Raw genomic sequence first — 18,028 nt, forward strand, 5'->3', positions numbered from 1 at the left:
TAATAAAATATTATAATATTATATTATATAATAAAATATTATAATACATAATATATAATATAATATAATATAATATAATATAATATAATATAATATATTATTATATTATATAATATAATATATTATTATATTATATAATATAATATAATATTTTTATAATCTAATATTATATTATATATTATGTATTATATAATATATAATATAATATAATTTTATTTTTTTTATCGATAATGTTGTGATTATTTTTTATTTATTAAGAAACGCTTTTAACTAGAGCTACGAACCAGTGGGGGTGACAATGAGGGCCTCCCTCCTTGAGGGATTACATGATGAGGTATTAACACCTCCTCGATGATATGGATGCCACACTTACATATATTTTTCTTATATCTATCTCTCCTTATCACTCCATTACAATTCTCCTTATCTCTCCAACACGGGATTTGTTGCTCCTTAAACTGGCAGGGGGGCATCATGATCTAGGCAAGGCACAATGAATACGAGGAGACATCAATGCCTCACCAATGAGAACACCAAATGATGCAAGTCACGGGAGCAACGTGGACACAAATCACAGGAGGAAACCAGGTCAACCAAAGATGAAGGGACTTGAACATGGGACTGCCCTCTCAACAGGCCTCGTGACAATCGTCATGCTGCGGGGTCATCCCCAATATAATAATATATTATATATTATATAATATGTAATATATAATTATATTACATTATATTACATTATATATTATATAATATATTTTTTAATTTAAAATTACAAATAAAAATTGGATATCTGATAATATCGGATATCCAATTTTATCCGATATCCGATTTGCTTAGGTAATTACCATGCCAAGGTGTACTGACACCTAGGCCAAGAAAAAAGTCAACATGGATTTTCGCATTTTTAGGCGAGTGGAGAAGGCTATTTTTTTCACATCGCCACTTTTTGGCCCCCCATGATCCTGTACTAACCCTATTCCTAAGATCACCTTACAAATAACAACCCTAAGATCACCTTCCAAATAACATGTAGCCCCCATAAATTTCTCCCACCATCCTATTACATCTAATAAACATCACCTTAATTTGATATATTATTCCAATATTGGCCACAATTAAATATCCAAGCATATATCCTACTTTGGAAAGATGCATGATGGTTGTGTGTCATTTCCTAGATGCTCTTTTATTTTAGTTTCTTATTTAATCCATATTATGATCCCTACTCACATCTAACTTGATATTTCTAAATCATGGCATCTACTCTATGTTTTGGTTGTCCACTCACATGACCCACCAAGGCTAGCAATAGTCTTGTGTGTGGGGGGTCATTCTTCTACTTGGTTGGTTTTTCTTTACATGATCCACCAAGGCTTCCAAAAACCTTGTTGGTTGGAAGATACCATAGATCTGGCACTAGTTTGAGTAGAAGCAAGCATAATCAAGGTAAAGAAGACAAAAACATTAAAGTGCAACCCAAATGAGCATGAAATTTTATAGGGATACAATTTACAATACTATAAGTATATCCATCTCCCTTGCTATCATCTACAAGTTATCTATCTCTCACATATCTCTACCTAACCCATCATTGTGTGAACCTCATCTCTCTCCCTTCAACATGTATCTAGCTCTAAAACAACTATAGCTAGTCACACATTTAATTCCTCATACTTCTCTTGCTACCTCTCATCCACCTTCATCCCCTCCCCTCCTCATCCTCTCCTACCTTGACTCCTTATAGACCCACCTCATTCCCACCACTTCATGTTTCCCCAACACCCCTACCTTTCCCTCCCCCATATACACCATATCTTCCTTCCTTAAATCTATCTCTTTTGCTCATCATTACTCTATGGACTCAAGCATTACCAACCTCACTAGATGACATTGATGATTCACCCACCACTTTGTATAATAAATATTTACTCATGTATTTATTATATTCAATTGTGACAATTATGGCACTAGCTAAATATATAACCAACATACTCTCGAGCCTAAAAACCATCAAGTATTGCCTAAAATTACCCCTCTCGATGGCTTTCCCTGCGATAAGCCAATTGCATCAAAAACTTGTGTGGTAGATATTGATCCACTATTTGTGATGCTAATCCAACAAAGAAATGGATTTTCTACACACAAGCTAGTTTTTCATCATCTCTCAAATGAGCCTCACAAGTCCTTCATGGTCTACACTCCGCCTAGTCAATCTCATCAATAACCTACCTCTAATCTGTTAAGTCTTCAAGCTATGACTATATCTCACAAATCCCTCATACAAATACACATATGATCGACCTCACACTCTCTACCTCAATTGCACTAGTTATAGTATCTAGTAATATGCTCCTATACCCATAAATACAACAATGTGACTCCATATCACAAGCTCCTACCATCTTTTTGTAGTCCCATATACATATATCCATACATGGTTGAACTAGTAAATATGAACTGTAAATATCTAACCCACTAATATCTTGTACTACACAACTCTCACCCATCTAATTGGAAATCATTACAACATCTTGTCAAGCAACAACATGTCATTGATAAAACCTGCCAAAAATAGGGTTAAGTCCCCCAAGACTCCCAAATTGAATATCAAATCTATATATATACCTATCAAGAGTAGATCCACTATTATAAATAGTCACTCCAAATATACCATAGACCCCTCCAAATGGTACTCCCATTGGGAAGGGTGTCATTAGCCATTATAGTTAACATTGCACATCCTAAGCTTCTAAATGGTACATTGGATTTGAGGGTTTTTTTTTCATTTTTTGTCTTCATATGCAGCTTAATCTTACAATAATTTTTTTGTCTTTTTGGTAGTTACGAAAAACACCATGGGATTCATTATGCACACAAGAGTAAAAAGGAAATCATTTTGAGTTGATTTCCCATACATATTTTGCATTGCCTCATTAATCATTTTCTTTGACCACCACAAAATTTGCACAATTGATCCACTTATGCACAAATGCCCTAGTAATCATGTGGCAGTGGTACCAATAAAAGTGCACATTTGGTCTAATTACTAACTTTTTTCTAGCTATTGGTTATACTAATCCAGTGGCTATTGGACCAATAGATAATCTTTTAGTGGGCTTTTAATTAGCGAAATCTGATGAATGATAATTGGAACATGGGCAGTTATTGGACCCCTTCCCCTACGTGTAATGTTAGAAAGTGATGAGAATTAAGTGCCTATAATTTCTATTTGATGGTGGATAGATGGAAAATTATTGAACACAAGGCAAATATCTATCATGCCTATCACTATACTCTCTCTAATCAACAATGTCTTATACTCTCTTATATTTTCTAGCATGCCTATCAGTTGGTAGGATCCCTTGAGACAAATACATCCTTTACTTTTGTCATGATTGTCTTTAGTGTCTTTTGTTGGGTGGGTTGTTTCTTTACTCCCTTTGTAATTATTTTTTAGGATGGCTTGCTATACTTTCATAAACAAACAATATAGATTCTTTCCTATACGTGAGATTATTGTTTGTTATTCTTTTTATGTTTTTTAATTGATGTATTCATTGTATAGTTTCTTCTTAGTTGGATTTTCCTTTGTAGGATTTTTGAGCTATGACTATCTCACAAATCCCTCATATAATTTGCATATGGTTGACCTCGCACTCTCTACCTTGATTGCATTGGTTATAGTATCTAGCAATATTTTGCTATACCCATACATACAACAATGTGGCTCCATATCCCAAGCTCCTACCATCTTTTTGTGCTACCATATGCATATCCATACATGGTTGAACTAGTACATATGAACCCCATGTAAATATCTAACACAATAATATCTTGTACTACACAATTCTCGCCCATCTAATTGGAAATCATTACAACATCTTGTTAGGCAACAACATGTCACTAATAAGACCTACCAAAAATAGGGTCAAGTCACCCAAGACTCCCAAATTGAATATCAAATCTAAATCTATACCTATCAAGAGTAGATCTATTGTTATAAATAGTCACTCCAAATATACCATAGACCCCTCCAATTGGTACTCCCATTGGGAAGGGTACCATTAGCCATTATAGCTAACTTTGCACACCCTAAGCTTCTAAATGGTACATTGGATTTTGACATTTTTATTTTTTTCCATTTTCATATGCAACTTGAGCGCTTACAATTTTTGTTTTTGCTTTTTGGTAGTTACGAAAAATAGTATGGGATTCATTATGCAAGCAAGAGTAAAAAAGAAATCATTTTGAGTTGATTTCCTATACATATTCCCTATTGCCTCATTAACCATTTGCTTTGACCACCACAAAATGCCCTAGTAATGCACGCAAGAGTAAAAAATAAATTTGTACAATTGATCCACTTATGCACAAATGCCCTAGTAATCATGTGCTAACGGTACCAATAAAAGTGCACATTTGGTCTAATTACTACTAACTTTTTCCTAGCTATTAGGTATAACAATGGGTGGCTATTGGCCCACTAGATAATCTTTTAGTGGGATTTTAATTAGCAAATTCCGATGAATGATAATTGGAACATGGGCAGTAATTGGGCCCATTACCCTAGGTATATAATGTTAGAAAGTGATGAGATAGATGAAAAATTATTGAACACGAGGCAAATATTTATCATGCCTATCACTATACTCTTTCTAATCAACAATGTCTTATACTCTCTTATATTTTCTAGCATGCCTATCTTTTGGTAGGATCTCTTGAGACAAATACATCCTTTACTTTTGTTATGATTGTCTTTACTATCTTTTGTTGGGTGGGTTGTTTCTTTGCTCCCTTTGTAACTATTTGTTAAGATGTCTTGCTATACTTTCATAACCAAACAATATAGATCCTTTCCCTATAAGTGAGATTATTGTTTGTTATTCTTTTATGTTTTTCAATTGATGTATTGTTTCTTCTTTGTTAGATTTTTCCTTCGTAAAATTTTTGAGATACTTCTTCTCTTTAGTTTCCTATTAAATTTTTGCTTAAATGATAGATTTTTTTTTTTCTATTAAATATAGTATAATTATATATAATGTGATTTTTAACATCTTCCAAACTCTCTTTAATAAGATTTAGATAAAGTGTTGGAAGTAATCCCAACTACCCTATATGTATTGTGTCATCCTCCTTCGTATATTGAAGCAAATCTCTGCATTAAAGACAAATATCAAAGCAGATCTTCATTGGATTCAAATGGACTTCTTTACCATCTCCCGTATCACATCAATAGTTTCACACATTCTGTAGACAATATGAAATATAATTTTATATTGTTGTTCTAGATCTTTCCTATCTATTTCTTCATGCATATGTCTTTCGATGTATTCCAGAAACTTCTAAGACCTCTCTAAAAGAGGCTTTTCCTTGATCACATCAGCAGTCTCACACATTTTGTGGACAGTATGAAATATAATTTTTAATATATTGAGAGGCATCTACAATGACATACAAATATTCGTAAACAAAAAATTGGTTTGGAATAAATTTGACGTGTAGATGACAAGTAAATGCATGCATGTTTCAATTTCTTAGAAGTATTATTTTATTACTCTGAATAAAATAGAATCATTGCCACTTGTCTCTAAGTATATGAAACTGTTACATCTTTAATGAGAGTGAAAGAGAATAAAATAGAATCATTATTCAGCTCCATGTCCTTCTTGACAACTAATAAACATGCAAGACAATTATGTGATATCTTTTGACATTATTTTACATATATTTTTTTAAGAATATAGGTATACTAGTATATTGTTGTTCTAGATCTTTCCAATCTATTTCTTCATGCATATGCATTTAAGTGTATTCCAGAAACTTCTAAAACCTCTATAAAAGAAGCTTTTCCCCTATCACATGAGCAGTCTCACACATTCTGTGGACAGTACGAAATATAAAATTATATTTCGTTGTTCTAGATCTTTCTTGTCTATTTCTTCATGCATATGTCTTTAGGTGTATTCCAGAAACTTCAAGACCTCTGTAAGAAAAGCTTTTTATAATCGAATCAAATATGAATTGTTAAATGAAAATTTGGTTTTCATTTGTCTGCCTTGTTTTTTCTCTTTGCTCTGTTTTTATTATTTCTGCTCTTCCATGTTCCTTCATAAAGCTACACGGACCTTCGGGGAACCTTTCATACGGCCATCAACATCATAACGGTACCGAAAGGGACAGATGAAATTCACTGCGAATGTTCGGAGAAAATGTATTGGCAATATCTGAGCACTGGGACGGAAATTACCTGCGAATTTTCGGTGCCGTCCACCACAGTTATTTGTGGTTCCTTCTTCATTCCTTCTTCTTCTACCTGCAAACAGTGCTTGCCCCATCTCTATATAAGCATACACCCACAACAATTCATTCAACAGAGCCAGCAATATTATTTAACTCAGCCAAGAAAATATAGATAAAGATTATTTTGTATTATTTGCCTTGTATTTTTTATTATTTTGTGGATTCCTCCCCCTTATCTTCTTCTTCTACCTGCCAACTGTGTTTACCCTGTCCATATAAAGTAGATACCCTAAAGAAATCATTCAACAGATCCTCTAACCATGATGAGTGAAGAGGATTACGCAGCTCTGCAACAGATTGCACTGCATTTGCTCGGTGATGATGACTCCACACCCACTACTCCCTCCGCTACCCTACACCCAGATTTTGCACAGACTGTCACTGCATCTGTTGACGGAGATAATTTGTCTGACAATAGACGGACTGTTAGTTCGTCGCCTGAGACTCAGAGACACTACAGAGGAGTGCGTCAAAGGCCGTGGGGAAAATTTGCTGCAGAGATTCGGGACTCCAACAGGCATGGAGCCCGAATTTGGCTCGGCACTTTTGAAACAGCGGAAGCTGCCGCTGAGGCATATGACCGTGCCGCTTTCAAAATGAGAGGGGCTAAGGCTCTGCTCAATTTTCCCCTTAACGCCGCTTCCTACGCTGAGTCGGGGTCAGCGTGTGGTCACATGGAGTCCAACAAGAGAGGCAGAGAAAGTGTTGACGTGGAAGCTCCGCAGCCACGTCGGACACGGCTTAAAATAGATGTAAAACGTGGAGAGGAGGATGTGTTTGGGAAATTAGAAAATCTGCCTCCTCTTTCTCCACTCTCCTTCTCTTTCTTTTCCTTCACAAATTCACCAATGGTGAACTAGTGGCCACTCTTGTTAATTATTTTCTCCATTCAATTCATTTTTTAACCCCTCCTGTTTCCTCCCTCTTAATGTCATGCAGATAAATATTCCCCTGCAACATGCGTAAGTTTTGGTTGAAATACAGAATATAAAGGTTACATTATAGATCCAAGCATAGATTCGGGAAAGCGACGGTTCACCGGGCAGTTAAAACTACTCTAAATTATATATTTTTGTAAAAGAATATATTAGTTAAATAGAGTTTGAAAATGACATGTAAAGAAACTTGTAGTTTATGGTGGCCATTCATTTTTGTTTGGCTTTAAAATATTTGAAATATACTGAATGGTCTCGGCCTGTTTTTGTCTTTTATATTGACATTTAATATTTCTGTTCTTTTCCGTTTTCAATTGTGATAGATTTAAATTATTTAAAAGAAAAGTACTGAAATTGGACAATAATGCACTTTAAAAAAAATTGGGTCTTAAAAACAAAAATTATATTGCTTTTAGAAATTAAAAAACGTAATCGGTTAATGGTATGACGCCTTTCTCTATCCGTCAACAAATGGAAAGCATTTTATATCACACCGATCAACTCATCTTCCTCATCAAAACTACATAATTTGTTGCTCTACTTTCTCAATAGGTGGCCCCCATATACTTTTTCTTTTGTGTGTTTCACTTTGAATTCAATGAGCAACTTTTGTGTGGAGTTTTATGCACTAGTTCTCAAATACTGAAAAAAGGGTTTATCGGTTAAGATTAAATCAAAATTCTTACTATAAGAGGTATGTGACATTACATTTATCTTTGAAGATATTTTTATGTTTAGTAAATTAAAATCGAAGACATGGATTTTATATTTATGTTCTGCATCATATTTCTTATATAGGGGAAGAGCACCAATAGATAACATAGTTCCAATAACCGTCATCTTATTGTCATGTTGACCCCCCAATAGACGTCATAGTGAAAACATCATTAATAAATTTGTTTTGTACCAATAGCCGATCATTTTTTGTAATTAATTGGCCAATTTGTGCACAACTATGCCCCACTTGTGCACCACTATTGGAACATTTGTGCACCTCTATTAGGACATTTGTCAACAAGTACTAGCGATTTTGAGTTGACAGTTACTGGAACATCTTTAGTTAGGTATCAGGCGACACTTTGAAATGTGTACTTTTTGACCTTTGTGCGCATAACTGATTCCACAACGTGCATTGTTACTACCTAGAAGCCAGATCAATAGCTATAAGTAGTTAAGTCGCATACGAAGACAACTAAAAAAAAAATCAAAATCCGATATACCGTTTAGGATCTGTGGGTGCGTAAAGTTAGCTATGACAGCTACTGGTGCTCTTCCCCTAGTGAAACTGGAAAATTGTATTACTAGTGCTTGCACCTAGATGAGGTGCAATGGGTACCGGATAGTATATGATGATAAATGTACTTAATTTTTTATAGTAACAATTTTAGAATTAATATTATTTATGATTGCAATAAAAATGTAAATGAATCTAATTATAAATTGTCTTAGTAATGTTGTGTTTGGGAATGACAGTATCAATTAAAAATTATTTTAATTTAATCTATAGTAAAGTTTTACTAGATAATCTTAATAATTGAAATCAAATGAGACAAGAAGGGAAAAACAATGTCGCGTGCAGACTATGACGCGAGCTAGGGCACCCGTGCCCTAGCTCTGTTCCGTTGTTTTCTCTGTTCGTTGCGCACGCTGGGTGATTGGGGGAGTGAAGGGCGCTGTTTTGGGCGTTTCTTCCTGCTGAGCCGAGGTTGGGGTCGTGTCTCAGAGGAAGATCTTCCATGCTGCGCGTGGGGGCAGTTTTGTTTAGTGCTGACTGTCTTCTGCTGCGCGTGGGCTGAGGTCGGGGCTGGTTGGGATTTGTTTTCCCACGATTCTGCCCTGTTTGCGGTGGTGAAGGAAGGAGGAGTGTCTGGGTTGCATTGTAGTTGGGTGGGACTGTTTTAAGGGTGGAGGGTTTATCCTCCCCATCCTTGGCTTTGGCAAATGGCGGATGTTAGGGGGGAAGCAGCAATGTTGAGCCCTCGAATGGATTTTAGGGCGGCTTTAGGCCCTAAATTTTCAAATCAAGGGATGAAAACCTTTGATAACAAGCTGTTCAATTCGAACCCTGGGAATGTTGATTTGGGACCATCTAATGGTTCAAGGATCACGAAGACCAATGGTTGTCTGGAGAGATGCAAGGAGAGGCCAAAAGTGGTGGTCCCGGTTGAAATGATTGCAGATGATGTCGAATATTATTCACATCATTCCCTTTATTGTAAGTTCTTAGGGATGAGGGTGTCCTTGCAATTCTTGGAGGTTTGGGCTCGGAGGACCTGGGAGCCGGAAGGGGAAATGGAGATAATGCTGCTGGCGAATAGTTATTTCATGGTCACTTTCAACTGTACTGCTGATCGCAATAGGGTGTTTGAGGGTGGTCCTTATTTCCACAATAAGGTCGGGTTGTTTATCAAGCCGTGGCACGCAGGTTTCAACCCTGCAGAGGAGCTACCTAATTGTGTCCCAGTATGGGTTCGCTTACCGAGGCTACCGATTGAATGCTGTCGTGAGGATGTGCTACATCTTTTGGCCTCCGTGCTTGGAAAACCTATAGGGATTTCATCGCAGACCTTGGGTAAAAAGGTAATGACTTTTGCTCGCATTTGTGTTGAAATTGATCTTAGTAGACCCTTACCAGATGCAATAGAGATGTGTGCGGGTTCTTATTCTTGGATGCAGCAATTGGACTATGAAACTCTTCCGTTTCGTTGTCGCCTTTGTCGAGAGTATGGTCACTTGCAGCGAAGATGCCCAAGGAATCAACCTCGAGAATCCCATTCGTCACAGCCTGAGGTCAAGCCTCCTGAGGTGGATATAGGGAAGCGCAATGCTTCTGTGGAGGCAGGGGCTTCTGATGGTTTTGTTCTGGTCAGGGCTCGGAATAGGAACAGGGGTCTGAAGAGGTCCTTTAAAGAAAGGCAGGAGGATACCTTTAACAGGTTTGAGGTTTTGGATGAGCTTAGCCAACAGGAGGTGAATCCGGGTTTGATCAATTTGGATCAAGGGCTTGTGGACTTAGCTCAAGTTGATCCTATCATTGAGTCTACTATGGAGCCTCTAGGGGAGGAATGTCGGCAAATGGGTGTTGATCAGCAAAAGGGGACTTCTGAGATGCAAGAACCCCTGGCTATTGTGTCAACTGCAGGTATGGATTCTCCGGCTCTTGGACAACACAGTGGTTCAAGTTCTGCGGCGAAGAATAAGCCTCCTCCCAAGCTTGGTATTTTGCAGAAAGATATTAAGAAGGGTGGGGCAGAAAAATTTGGTAAACCTGGCAAAAAAAAGGATGTGGAAAAGATTAAATTGGCTGGTGAAAATTTGGTGGAGTCGGGGGCAGTTAAGCCCCTGGATGCTATTTTTTCAGGCCCCTCGAAATGATTGTTTTGTCATGGAATGTGAGGGGCTTGAATAGTGGCCCCAAACAAAAAGTTGTTCTTGAGTTAGTTAGAAGACAAGGTCCTGATGTTTTGTTCCTGCAGGAAACCAAGTTATCTGTGGAGAGTATGCAAGGTCTGAAATCTAGAGTGTGGAGAAGTGGGGAGTGCCAATGCATTGGTGCCCATGGTGCTTTCGGAGGTTTGGCTTGCTTATGGAATCCTAGGAAAATCCAGCCCCTTTGGTGGATTTCCTCCAAATCCTCTCTATCCATGATTGCTTCTAGCCTGGAGACAGGTGAGGTCATTCTATTCTCCAATATTTATGCGCCTACCGATCTTCAGGGTAAACAGGTGTTGTGGTCCCATATCAGGCTGATTCGTAGCATGCTACCTTTTCATCCTTGGATTATAGCTGGGGATTTCAATGCTATCTGTGAGTTGGCTGAGAAGCGGGGTGGCATTGGTAGACTGGAGCCTTCCGCATTGCTGCTTCAAGATAATATCAAATTCTTGAACCTTGTGGATATTAAACCGAACAATGGGCAGTTCACCTGGAACAACTGTCGGAGTGGCGAGTTTTGTATTGCAGAAAGGTTAGATCGGTTCTTAGCCTCTTGTTACTGGATTGGTGGGATGTGGTCAGCTGCCTCTGAGATTTTAGATTGGAGGGGATCCGACCATTGGCCTATCAAACTTGTTTTAGATTCAACTCAGATTTTCCGGAAGCCTTCCTTTAGGTTCCAACTTATGTGGCTTCGGGACTCATCTTTGCATGATTTGGTCTCTGATTGGTGGAGGAAAGGTAGACCAGCTCACGGTACTTCAATGTATATTTTTGCTAAGCTGCTTCAACATGTTAAATTTGAGCTTAAGCGATGGAATCGTTTGCACTTTGGGAATATATTTCATGAAAAGGCTGGGGCTCAGGCAGATTTGGATGGTATCACTAGAAGGATTAGAGAGGAAGGGGTTACTGATGAATTGCTTCAGGACGAGGCTCGAGCTATGAAATTGCTTGAAGAATGGGAACTGCGAGAGGAAATGTACTGGAAACAGAAGGCGCGTATTGAGTGGCTCCAGGAAGGGGACAAAAATATAGCTTTCTTCTTCAACTCTATGAAAGCCAGGAGACATGGTAATTCTATCTCGGGATTGGTGAATGACAGGGGAGAGCTTCTTTCTTCCTCTCCTGAAATGTTTAGGGAGGCAGTCCAGTACTTTGAATCCCTATTTAGAGAGGACTCGCAAGGGGGATCTCCCGAGGAAGCGCAAGTTCTTTCATGCATCCCCTCTCTTGTGACTGAAGATATGAATCAGCAGCTCATGAGGGATATCTCGCTTGAAGAGCTTGAAGGGGTTGTTTTTAGCATGAAGAGAGGGAAGGCACCAGGTCCAGATGGCTTCCCTATAGAGTTTTTTCAAGAGTTCTGGGATATCATCAAATTTGATCTCTTGGTCGTGGTTCATGAGTCTCAGCATAATAAGCAGATGTTAAGGGCTCTAAATGCTACTTTCCTTGCTCTTATTCCTAAGGAGGAGGGTGCTGATAGGATGAGTCAATTCCGACCAATCTCGTTATGTAATGTGATCTACAAAATTATTTCCAAACTTATTGCAGATAGGTTAAAGAAGGGGTTAGCTGATATAATCTCAGAGGAGCAAAGTGGTTTTGTGGCTGGCAGACAGATTCTGGATGGGATTGTTATTGCAACTGAGGTCATCCATTCTATGGCCAAATCAAAAGAAAAATCTATGTTCATCAAATTGGATATGGCGAAGGCTTATGACAGAGTAAGGTGGTCCTTCCTGAGGCGGGCTCTTAGTGCTTTTGGCTTTGCGGAAGAGTGGATTCAATGGGTTTGGAGTTGTGTTACTTCAGTCTCTTTCTCGGTGCTTATTAATGGGAGCCATTCTGAGCTTTTTGGGGCTTCAAGGGGGCTTCGTCAGGGAGACCCTCTCTCCCCTTATTTGTTTATTCTTTTGGCAGAAGGCCTGGGGAGATGGATTAAGCAGAATGTGGAGTCTAGATTTATTCAACGATGGAGGTGGGGAGGAGCTTTACCCCCACAAACTCACTTGCAATTTGTGGATGACACTGCATTGATGGGGTTGGCTACAATGAGGGAGGCATCTAATCTTCGTAGGGTATTGGATGTGTACCTGGTTGCTTCAGGTCAACAGATCAATGAAGGAAAATCTTCCATCTACTTCTTCAATACTCCGGGTTCTATTCAACGGAGGATCGCCCACACTTTGAGGTTTCAGGTTGGGAATCTTCCATTGAAGTATCTTGGCATCCCCATCTCGGTGAGTAGGCTTCCCAGGGAGTCTTGGCAGGTTATTTTGGACAAATTTCGGGTGAAAGTTAATCATTGGACCCACCGATGGTTATCCTTTGCTGGTCGGGTCCAGTTGATTAAGTCAGTTGTGCAGGCCTTGCCCATATACAAATGCATGCTCCAGGTTGCGCCTATGGGCTTTCTTAAGGACCTTGATTCGATGATGCACCAATTTTTATGGGCGGGTTGCCTGGAGGCTCCCAAATGGAGTTTGGTTAGATGGGAAGTGGTTTGCAGTCCGAAACATTACGGAGGACTTGGTTTGAGACAGTTGGCTTTAACAAGAGAGGCATTGGCTGCTAAACTTTACTGGCGATGGTGTAATGAGCAGGATAAGAGTTGGGCGATGATCCTCTCTCAGAAGTATCTTCCGGGGATTCCTCCTCTTGATATTTCCAGGTATCCACTTGGAGGGAAGGGTTCTGTGATCTGGGATACTTTAAAGAAAGGGGCTAAACTTATTAAGGACGATTTATTCTGGATTTGCAACAATGGGGAGGAGGCCCAATTCTGGTCTGACTCCTGGGACGGCTATCCCCCAATTATTTTTCAGTTTCCCAACCTATTGGGTCTATGTCAACGATTTCAGGATGCTGGGTGGTCTCGGGTGAGAGATTTTAAGTCTTTTTTCCCTTGTGGACAGATGGAAATGGCTAAATGGAAGCTCCCAGATGAATGGCATGTTGTTGATTTACAGGAGGAGTGTGCGATGCTACAAAATATCCTTTCTAGTAGAAGATGTTGTTCTATCCGGGAGTCTGATGGCCTTGCTTGGTCTCCCAATCCTAAGGGGATTTACACGGTGGCCGCTGGATATAGCAGATTGGTGGCTCATAAGATGGATATGCCTGAAGTGCAGTGGTGGAAGAAGGTCTGGAACAAGCTTTCGTGGCCAAAATGCAACTGTTTTATCTGGATGTTAGCTTGGAACAAGTGTTTGACTTGGGATAATATTAGGAAGAGAGGGTTCCACGGCCCGTCTATTTGTGTCATGTGTGGGACAAATGAGGAGGACTCTTCTCATTTGTTTTTTCGGTGTTCCTTTGCCCTGCAACTTTGGCATTTCTGGTGGGAAGTCTAGGTAGTTCCTTGTGTCCATGCTTCCTCCTTGACTGAGTTTTGGCAGAGGATGGGACGTCCCCCTTCTATGGCTACTTTTCTGCAGGAGGTATGGTTTGCGGGGCCTATCTTCTTATTATGGCAAATTTGGCTGGAGCGCAATCGAAGGATTTTTCGTGGAGAGCGGAGGCTGGTTCAACAAATTTGGCAGAGGGTATTAGGTATGATTAATGAGACAGTGGCGGCTAAGTGTGTAGTGGACTTCCCTTTGGGGAAACGAGATACAGAGCTGGTAGAGAGATTGGGAATTACAGGATCTTCTTTGGTCTTAACCAAGGCCAAGAGACGGCGTTGTGAGAAGCAAAAAGTTGACAGGGTAGGTAGATGGCAGCTACCCCCCCAGGGGATCTTGAAGATCAACACTGATGGTTCATCAAGGGGTAATCCGGGTCCAGCTGGTATTGGCGGGATTGGTAGAGATGCTATGGGATCAGTGATTTTTATTTTTTCACTTTATGAGGGGATTCAGACCATTAACCTGGTGGAGGGTTTGGCTATTCTTGCTACTCTGGCTTTAGGATGGAGAAATTTAGTTTGTGAGTCCGACTCTCAGGTGTTGATCAACTTGATTAATGGACAGAGAATGACCGATGTTAATTGGCAATTGGCCAGGATTGTGCAACAGATTGTGCATATTAGTTCTTTGATGGACAGGGTGATTTTTGCTCATATTCCAAGGGAGTGGAATAGGGCGGCTGATTGCTTGGCGAAATGGGCTTCTGAGCATGCTGATGGATGGAGAGTTGAGGAATGGGAGTTGATTCCTCAAGAGCTCTGCTTAGACTTAAGGAGCATTCTCGATGAAGATAGGGTGGAGTATGGTGATGGATGATGGCTTTGGGTGTCTTACTGGTGTTTGGGATTATTCTTTTGTATTTTCTCGGGACCTTTGGTCTTTGATTTCTTTGTAGTAGTGCTTTCTGATTTTCAATAAAGTTTTTACCCCTTTTATTTCAAAAAAAAAAAAAAAAAAAAAATCAAACTAAAAAGTTTGTACAAAATGTTGAATACTAATTAATATTTATTAAAGCTTTAAGATAGTTAGAAATGTGGAAAATTGTTGGCATTCAAACATAGTAATTAGGATGTACATAAGATGATAATTTTCTTATTATGTTGTACCTTTGATTTTTAATATTTAGCACGTCACATATTTTTTGTGTTTTTCAAAATGAAGATTAAAAATATACATTTTTTTCAAAAAAGATCTTTTGAATGTGATGTGTTTTTGAACAACTGATTTTGAACAATCATATGTTTTAAACCTTTTTTTGAAAAACACGAAAAAAAACCAAAAAATACATTGCATACTAAATATAATGTTTTTGATATTAAAAGTAGCAAAACAAGGGGGTTGACGTAGGAATAGAACAAAGAAACAGTGGCAAGCCAACTGTCAGCAGATCATTAGCAAAATTACAGCCCTCTCACTTTCCTCTATCAAAAACCATGATCATTCTACGTAAGTTCAGTAGATATATAAAAATCTTAATAAACATTTTAAACATTTGTCACGCAAGGCAACAGGTAGATAAGTTCTTTTTTCCATGGCTCCTCTTGGGGAGGAGCTTCCTAGCCCATTCCTTGGTGAGGAATTGAAAAGGGCCTTGTAGTCATCGTCTTCCTTGCTTTTGCCTTTGGTAGAACTTTCCTGCAGAAGACACAGGGTGGTGGTCAAGCAATGCATCACGTTCAAAGCAAACCTGGAGATGTCCTGCAACTTGTTTTCCATGGCCTCCATTCTGTTGGTGATTTCCAGCACATTATCAAACAAACCCTCCACTTTCTTATCCAACTCCGCCAGGTTGTTGTCTTCTTCCTCCTTTGTGTTGCTCACTTCCTCCACCACCATCATCTTCTCGAACCTAAGAGTCGGGGAGGGAGAATTTGTCTGGTATTTGGGGCCAACCTCCAGACTCATGGAATTTTTAGGGCTTTCAGAGGCATGGGTGGAGCTAACAGAGTGGGAGGTCAAGGTAGACTGAAACAAGGCCACATTCTCAAAGGGGATAGAATTCCTAGTTTCATGGGATGAGGAGGGGTCTCTTAGTGATTTTTCAGGGGGTTTGGAGGCCAATCTCACAGAACAACAGGGGGTGTTGGCCTCATCTGTAATTTCCACATCGAATCAATCTCCTGGATTCTAACTTTCTTAGGGGTTCTAACATCCTAAGGAGGACGCTTTTTATTTTTCTTACTGCAGGAGCCAATTTCAGGAAGTCGAGGAGGGCTTGTATTGGGTTTATTGGTAGCAATAGCTAGGGGACGATTTTTAGCCACATTCTAGACAGAGATTGTGCGGGGTGGGCAAAGGGCCAGGTGGAAGTTGTAGAGATGAAGGATGAGGCCTTGGTGCAGAATGGGGAAGTCTTTTCCTTTTTTTTTGCCTTGGAAATATCCTTAACATTTGAATCCAACGAATGAAGCAGGAAAAACGAAATGGTCTTTGTTTCTAAGGTGGTTAAGGAAAGGGGGGTGCTAATTGTTGATATGTGGCGATTGATCAGCAAAGTACTGTACACTCAACACATATTCTTGCCGGGGTCCGAGGCCGGGCTGGGCCCCGAGAAAGCAGGCAAAACCCGCTGCGAGGGTTCGAGGGCGGGAGCCCCCGAGAAAAAAATTTTTGCCATTTTTTTTGTTGATGAAAACCAACATTGTAATAAAACCCTAAAAAGGCCGACTTTGTTTGTTGCCCTAAAAATGCATGTTATAAGCGGTTGGGATGCTTAAGGCATTATAAGGTTGATGTACTGTTTTTGCTGGATAATAAGAAAGATTGGGTGGACGTAACCCATTCTAGGTGAACCACGTTAAATCTTTGTGTTATCTGTGTCATGTTTTATTTCATTATCTTTTGTATTTAAGTCTGCATATAATTGTTAGTTCATCTTTACTTTGGATCTGCTTGAAACCCTAACAATTGGTATCAGAGCGAGGTTTTCTGTAAATTGGCAGGACTTTCAGATTTGAGTGGGAGCAATGGAGGATTCCAAATTCAAGGTCGAAAAGTTTAACGACCAAAATTATCAGTTATGGAAAAAGCAGATGGAGGATTATCTGTACATCAAAAGGATTTGTGGCAGCCATTGGAAGGAAAGGCAAAGAAAGCAACCACAATGTCAGATGAAAAGTGGGACATTTTAGATAGAAAGGCACTAGGGTCCATTCGATTGTGCCTTGCACCATCTGTAGCTTTCAATATAACAGAAGCAAAGACGACTGTAGATTTGATGGCGACATTGGCTAAGTTGTATGAGAAACCCTCGGCTTCGAATAAGGTATTTCTTATGAAGCATTTGTTTAATTTGAAAATGAGTGAGGGAGGATCTGTAGCGGATCACTTAAATGAATTTAATACAATTACCAGTCAATTGTCTTCGGTAAAAATTACCTTTGCAGAAGAGGTTAGGGCTCTCTTGATTTTATGTTCTTTGCCAGAAAGCTGGAATAGCTTGGTTATGGTTGTAAGTAACTCTATCTCTGGTAAAAATACTTTGGTATTTGACGATATTGTTGGTGTTATCCTAAGTGAGACTCCAACATCATCGGGTAGTGTTTTGAATGTGGAGAATAGAGGAAGATCAAAGCAAAGAGGAAAAGGTCCTGGGAATAAGAAGTCACGAGGGAAGTCAAAGAAATGATGCTCTCAATCTAGAGGAAAGAAAGATTGTTGGTACTACGAAAAGCCTGGTCATCTAAAGAAAGACTGTTGGTCTCAGAAAAACAAAGAAGGAGACAAAAATGAAAATGACAGTAAGGAAGCTAATATTGCAAGTAATACTTTACAAGATGCTTTAATCTTATGTTTGGATAATGTTAATGATTCCTGGGTAATAGATTATGGGGCTTCATTTCATGCTACACCCCATCGAAAATATTGTCTAGATTATGTTCAAGGTGATTTTGGACAGGTATATTTGGGTGATGATGAGCCCTGTCAAATTGTTGGAAAATGAAA

The 18,028-nt window shown here is 39.1% G+C and overlaps 1 protein-coding gene across 1 annotated transcript; it reads left to right on the top strand.

The window, feature by feature from the left end:
- Positions 1-6,306: 6,306 nt before the first annotated feature.
- LOC131072122 (ethylene-responsive transcription factor ERF104) lies at positions 6,307-7,511 on the top strand. The gene has a single exon (XM_058008183.2). It carries the CDS (start codon positions 6,561-6,563, stop codon positions 7,158-7,160), a length of 600 nt encoding a protein of 199 aa, XP_057864166.1. The 5' UTR covers positions 6,307-6,560; the 3' UTR covers positions 7,161-7,511.
- The last annotated feature ends 10,517 nt before the right edge of the window (positions 7,512-18,028 follow it).

The sequence above is a fragment of the Cryptomeria japonica genome, chromosome 6, assembly GCF_030272615.1.
Source record: "Cryptomeria japonica chromosome 6, Sugi_1.0, whole genome shotgun sequence".
Classification (NCBI taxonomy): Eukaryota; Viridiplantae; Streptophyta; class Pinopsida; order Cupressales; family Cupressaceae; genus Cryptomeria; species Cryptomeria japonica.